Source organism: Vanessa atalanta, chromosome 22 (assembly GCF_905147765.1).
Source record: "Vanessa atalanta chromosome 22, ilVanAtal1.2, whole genome shotgun sequence".
Taxonomy (NCBI): Eukaryota; Metazoa; Arthropoda; class Insecta; order Lepidoptera; family Nymphalidae; genus Vanessa; species Vanessa atalanta.
In genome coordinates, this window is record NC_061892.1 from 5,753,787 (window position 1) to 5,761,135 (window position 7,349).

The window sequence follows — 7,349 nt, forward strand, 5'->3', positions numbered from 1 at the left end:
AATCTACTTTAGTAATTCTTCTTATTTGTGTGTGTCATTGATCTCCTTCATTCATTAATGTACCACTACATACAACTGTTAATCATAATTAAAATCCATAAGGAGTTGAATCAAACGAGACGCCTAACGGTTGCTTATTTATTGTGAAAAAATCCACCACAATACTTAATAAATTTACATGCAACAAACTTCCAAGACGACCTGTTACTGACATTTATTAACATTGAAATCTGGATTTAAACTTAGGGAATGTATCTGTGACCACATAAGCATCCATTAGACTATCGCGGCCGTTATTGATTAACAGTTCTTTGTGATAATAATCTTATCACACAATTGCTCTTCATATTAAAAATTAACGATAAGAAACTGTTTATAATGACTATTATTGTTATTGTGTTTTATTTCGATTCAAGTAAATAACGTGCAAAATTAATTCAATTTTAACGTAGAAAATTATTTGAAAAATGAATAAATTCTTTTTATTTGTGATTTGCGCGAGTTTTCTAAATAAATATATAGTTACGGCGGATAGTAAGTGATTATGTTTATTTATATTAAACTTTAAACAAACTGATTATTTAAAATAATCATGAGTTTTTTTTATAGCATTATTATATTTTATACTAATGGTATCTCTTACTTAAGTGTACCAATAATATATCGCGTTTTTTATAAAACCGTCACTTCCATTTTTTGGGTAAATATGTTGCATGTTTTCCACTGCTGGTCTTCCACCACGTCTTTTGTTAAGTAAAATATTTGAAGCTTTTTCACTGTGCTCGTATAAAGATTGATTAAATTAAATATGGCAAATTTCATCCAAAAGACGTCAGTTTGCTCTGAATGTGTGTCTAAATCACGAAAACACTTAAGTTGGCAGTGAAATAAATCGTGTTGATCACATGTGTTTAAATGTTTACCAACTCGCACTCGAACAGTGTTATGGAATTAACTCACAATTTTCTCCTCAAGGGGATACGCTTTGCCCGAGAGTTTAAGGTTTAATAAATTAAAATAGTATTAAGTATTCCATTATTACGATAACTATCATTACTTAAAATACGAAATTATATTTTAGAAGTTGTTATATGTTACTACGGAACATGGGCGACATACAGAAATGGCTTGGGAAAATTCGATGTCAGCGACATTAACACAGACCTATGCACGCATATTGTATACACGTTTGTGGGGATCGATTCTCAAGGAACAGTTACATCGCTAGACGCGTTCCTGGATTATCCTGATAATTGGGGACGAGGTGAGTCATTTATCATTCAATTTGTAGCTTTTTATTATGGAATAAATGAGATAGTAATTTTTTCTAAATATGATTATGACGATGAAGGATATAATATAAGATAAAATTTGCGGCTTAAATACAAAGTATGTTAAAAAATCACAATTCAAAAGTCAAAATATTCCCTTTTCAATTGTCATAACTGTGTAGAATTAAATGTAAATGTACCACCGGTTCGGAAAGTAGATTCTGTCGGAACGACCAAAAAACTCAGTAGTTACTCTTTTGAACCATTTTAATTACAGTGTATATCAGAATTTATAAACCTATATCCTGTCTAGTGTTATATGACTTATTCTAACATTTTTATTTTGATAAAAGTAAAATAATATTTTACGTTGAGAAGAGACTATAGGAAACGTAGAAGTCAAATGTTCAAAGAGGTATATGTATGTTTTAAGAATTATTAAAAAAATAAAATAAATATGTAGACAGCCTGACAAACACGCCATCCGATAAGAACGGTAACTGTAATACTGACTAACCCACCTTTCACACAAAAATACTAATTATTGCTTAATGATGCGTAAAAACTTTGAGCACGAGTCAAAAATTTTAAAACAAATACATATAAAGCCCTTTTTATTTTTTACTATACATAAAAAAACTATTTTTTTTTCAGATAATTTTGGAAAATTTAATGCACTTAAACTTCAAAATTCCAAATTAAAAACCATACTAGCCGTTGGAGGATGGAATGAAGCATCAGCTAAATATTCAGTTGTAAGTACAAAAAGTCCAAGAGTGTTTTAAATTATGATTAGTGATCATAATGAGAATTATTAGAATTAACCAAAAAATTATGGTTATTATGTGAATTTTAAACAAAAATCTGTCCTGTCCACTGTCCGTGAACTTAACTTGTGTTTATAATTCATTTCGTCATCGACGATGCAGAAAAAGATCGTTAGCAAAAATTTCCTATCCACCAAACCACATAGAGCAGCGTGATGGAAGCCCACAAGCCTTCTACATAAAAGCAAAGGATTGCATTTATAGGCTTAGTACTGCAACATTAAAGTAACTGGCGGTCGCTACTACATTTTTACCTCTACCAAGTAAGAGGAAGCAACTTAAAGAATTCAGTTCAATTTCCTTCAACTTGTATTGAATGAGCCGAGATGGCCCAGTGGTTAGAACGCGCGCATCTTAACCGATGATTTCGGGTTCAAACCCAGGCAGGCAACACTGAAATTTCATGTGCTTAATTTGTGTTTATAATTCATCTCGTGCTCGGCGGTGAAGGAAAACATCGTGAGGAAACCTGCATGTGTCTAATTTCAACGAAATTCAGCCACATGTGTATTCCGCCAACCCGCATTGGAGCAGCGTGGTGGAATATGCTCCAAACCTTCTCCTCAAAGGGAGAGGAGGCCTTTATCCCAGCAGTGGGACATTTACTACGGGCTGCTTATGTTATGTTTATGTTATGTATTGATATAAGAATAATAAATTGAAGATGTAAATAAGTATAAACTGTGACAAGACTGTTGGAAGCATTATTTCGTAAAACTTTGTAGTGTCAAACATACTGATATTGGTGATGAGTTTATAATATGTACCGTTTTGTTACTAGATGGCTGCGAACCCCACTTTCAGAAAGAACTTTGTAAGTAGCGCCTTGGCCATGGTCCTTCAATACGGCTTCGATGGCTTAGATGTCGATTGGGAGTATCCTAATCGTCGCGATTCAGTCAATGGCCAAGCAGATATAAATAATTTTACGCAACTTCTAAAAGAACTTCGTGAGGCATTCGAAAAGTATGGGCTTATATTGACAGCAGCTGTTTCATCTGTTAAATCTTCGGCATCTCTTTCATATGATATTCCTTCTATTGTTCAGTAAGTTTTTTTTTTAAATACCATACTTATCTATGAAGGCAATGTCCTTCGACTCGACTAGCCAATGAAGTATATTGTAGTACAGTCTATGCAAATTTAAATACACTCTCTATTCCTCTATCCGATGAGACACAGAATTCAGAGAGACGGAAATGTAAACACTATCAACTTCGTAACTGCACACCGCTATAGACAGATATACTGAAAAGTTTTTACTGGTTTGAATAGGCGATCGAATCAAGTACCTCGGTTTTTTCAGCCCTATTTATTTATTCAGAACTACCAACAGGAGTGACAATAGTAATATAAATAAAAAAATATGAAAAATATATAAAAAAATAAATTTAATCAAAACACCAAACAAACGAGACAGTAGTACTTATACATAAACACAATCAGGATGATATTAGAAATACACTACAACAATACTAACTAGTTACAATCAAAACTTTAAATTTTTTTCCTAAAATTATTATCATTTTTTCCACAACAGAGCTCCAGGTGATAACGCCACTTGCCTGACATAATTTAAATGCGTGTCGTGTAGTTTTTCCATCAAAAAACGTTAGTTTAAAATATGCGCATATTTTTACTCTCTTTCAATTTGATTGAAATTAATTTACCTTTGATTCAAATTTTATATTTTTACTTCAGCACTTTTAGTTTTTAAATAGGGTTACTTGGTGGTAAGGTTGTTCAAGCCCCTCTGGGTAAGTACCACATACTCATCATATAGGTATTATTACCAAAGATTAATACTTAGTACTTTTGTGTTTGAAAGTTAGTAGTTTTGTGAGTAAGCCACTGTTACACAAGGGTTATAAGATCTTAGTTCCCAAGTTTGGTGCAGTTCTAACGTCTATAGGCACTGGTGACCACTTATTATCTTCTACTAGGTGTACTATTTTCTAGTCCGCCTATATATGATATAAAAAAGGTTTATAAAAATTAATATTCGTTTAAGTATAATAAATAAAGTTTAGAGGTCAAATGAGGTCATCATTTTTACTCAAAAATAAATATTCTTTAACACGTACCTATTTATAGTTATATGTACACCACAATGCACACTTAGATTTTTTTATGAGTAATACATTAACTTCTGGGAACTGCAAGACGTAAGATTTTCAAACCCATATAAATATAATTACAATAGCTTAATAATTTAGACTTCCAAGTGGAAAGTTAAAAATACATTCTCAAAATTATTATGCTTAAAGTGAAATCGAATTATTTTAATTCTACTTTTATAGATACTTAGATCTTGTAAACGTGATGACTTACGATATGTATGGCGCTTGGGATCCAAAAACTGGTCACAATGCTCCTCTTCATAGGAGCGAAGGAGATTTAAATGTCGACAAAGATCAACTCAACACTGTCGATATTGCCCTGGAATATTGGCTTGAACAAGGTAAGTGCGGAATTGTATTGTGTGAAAAATAAGCACACGCAGTACAAATTACATTTTCATTATTTTAAAAATATCTACGATTTATTAAATAAAGAACTACTTGAAACACTGTAAATACCATTAATATAATGAGGGCTCTAATTAATACAGCATTTATCTATACTAATATTATAAATGCGAAAGTAACTCTTTGCGTTACCTCTTCACGAATAAACCGCTGAACCTATTTAGATGAAATTTGGTATGAAGATAGTTTAAGCCTCGGGGAAGGACAAGGACATACTTTTTTAATTAGCTCTCCGAGAGAGTTCAAAGGGTGAAGGTTTGTGCACACAATAGAATGTGTATAGTTTTGTAAATTTTGAGCAGGTAAAGCCACAGATTCAAGTAATTATAAATATAACACATTTGGCCAAAATGTATCGGTTTCAGTGCTTTAATCCATGTACTTCAAATTGAGTATTTCAATATTGATGGTTATTACACATTATACACATTATCGTGCATTGTTGTATATTTTTTTATCGTAAGAACTCAATTACTTTTTATGTAGTGTATATTACCAATATTAATATTTTTTTATTTGAGGATTTTGAAAGACTGTTACAAAAAAAATCAATAACACGGTTATTATAACACTTAATAACAGAGATCGCCACCCCTTTATTATATTCTACTCGGTCACGTTTATTAAAATAAAATAAAATGTAAATGATTTTTTTTATAATTTGAGCATTGACAATCTCACAGGTTGTCCACCGGAGAAATTGGTATTAGGTTTACCATTTTACGGACACACATTTCAACTAGCAAACGCTGATAATAATGGTGTCGGTGCTTCTGCTAACGGCCCTGGTCTAGCTGGACCATATACTTCTACTAGTGGAACAATTGGATATAACGAAGTGAGACTTTCAATTTTTCCAAAATGATTATTTAAGAATGTGAAACTTTTTGTAAAGTTGAAAATATTAATCCAATTCTATTTTTCTATTTTTTATTTTAATACTGAAATAATATAACGAATAAAATTTTTAACAATTTACAGTTTTGTCAAAAACTTCGCACAGAATCCTGGGAGCAACGTTATGATAAGTTAGCCAAAGTACCATACGCCGTGCAAGGTCAAAACTGGGTTTCCTATGATGATGCTAATTCATTAGTAGCTAAAGTTGAATATGCATTACAATTTAACATCGCTGGTGTCATGGTGTGGAGTATCGAGACTGATGATTTTCATGGAATCTGCCATACTGAAGATTTCCCCTTATTAAGAGCAATTAATCGAGCTTTAGGAAAATCTGTCGTGACTACAACTACAACAACTGAACCTACTTCAACTACTTCCACTACTACACCTGTGTCTACAACTACAACAGTTGCACCTACATCTGAATCTACAACTTCAAGCTTGACATCTACTTCAACTACATCATCTACTACGAGTACTACTCCTGCTCCAACATCTACTACTATGGGTACATTTGATCCAAATTTAATTATTATTAGTGTCCGAACAAACCTTTGGCTTTGGTTAAAATGAGCCAAAGATTTGACCAAAACCGAAGGTTTCTCATCAGCACCGAAATCGAACGAACTGTTACGATTGTGCGAGAGATCAATGAAAGAGGCAATGCGGTTAGGCGTGGGTTATAATGAATTGCTTCGGCTTGTCGCCATCGCTTGTCGATATTTACAAAAATAAAATATCTCCGAACATGCAATTAATTATCTGATCAATGTCGCTTTAATTAGGAAGTTTCCGAGAAGGCTAAGTACAAATATTGTGTAGTGAGATTAACTTACCTAATATGATCTAACAATATGGTTAGTTATAATTATATTGTATCTTTATTGTATTTTCTACGTTGGCTTTAAACGAAAACAGTTAAATTTAATTATATTTTAAGTAGCATATTAATTAAATATTCTATATTTACAGATCCAACTGAAAATACGTTTGCTTGTAAAGAAGAAGGATATTATAGGAACCCAAAAGACTGTACATCTTTCTACGTCTGTATTCGAGATCTTTACAATAACTTAGAATCAAAGCTTATCCAATGTCCGGCGAATCTTTACTGGGATCAGAAGAACGTCTACTGCAATTATCCCAGTCAAGTTGATTGCAATCTTACCTGAATACAAATAATAAACGTTATTTAACAATTTAGTTGGAATGGTTTATGTTTTTTTTATTATAGAATATATTTTTTTGCCATTAACTATAAAAACTGATTTTGAAAATTGTATGTATAAATAAAATCTTGAGAAAGCCTGATATCAATAAAACTGCGATCACCGAAGCTTCAAGAGACCAATTGATTTGCTTAAAGCTCAATGCTAAAATATTCAAAATCGGTCTGTAACTTTCCATCAGGTGAGCCTCCTGTTCGTTTGCCATGTTTCGTATCGTTTGCATGGCAAAAAAAACTTATACCGGAACCTCGTATATAAAATATATCGACAGACAAATTGAGAAACTACTCCTGTTTTAAATTCGGTTAGAATGCATGAACCATTGTCATGCTAATAGATTTACATTATTAATCTAACGCAATAGCTGTGTGCTAAGTTTGGAAGCCTAAGTTATAAGTATATTATTAATCAAATATTTTAAATGTTTAAGTTTTAATATTTTGGTTGATTTGAGTCATTAATTTATTTTGGGTCAATTGATCTATGTTCATAATTCTTATACCTAGTTGCCGTTCATTAATGACATTTGTTTAATAGACTTCACAATCATCAAATAATAGAGTTCAAAAGTATCCATTCCATTTGTATTAT

General features: G+C 32.0%; 1 protein-coding gene across 1 annotated transcript; it reads left to right on the forward strand.

Annotated features, from left to right (window-relative positions):
* The first annotated feature begins 405 nt into the window (after positions 1-405).
* Positions 406-6,739, forward strand: LOC125072600 (chitinase-3-like protein 1). The gene is made up of 8 exons (XM_047683230.1): positions 406-534; positions 1,082-1,264; positions 1,926-2,026; positions 2,880-3,145; positions 4,399-4,559; positions 5,310-5,464; positions 5,608-6,037; positions 6,502-6,739. Exons 1-8 carry the CDS (start codon positions 468-470, stop codon positions 6,699-6,701), a joined length of 1,563 nt encoding a protein of 520 aa, XP_047539186.1. The 5' UTR covers positions 406-467; the 3' UTR covers positions 6,702-6,739.
* The last annotated feature ends 610 nt before the right edge of the window (positions 6,740-7,349 follow it).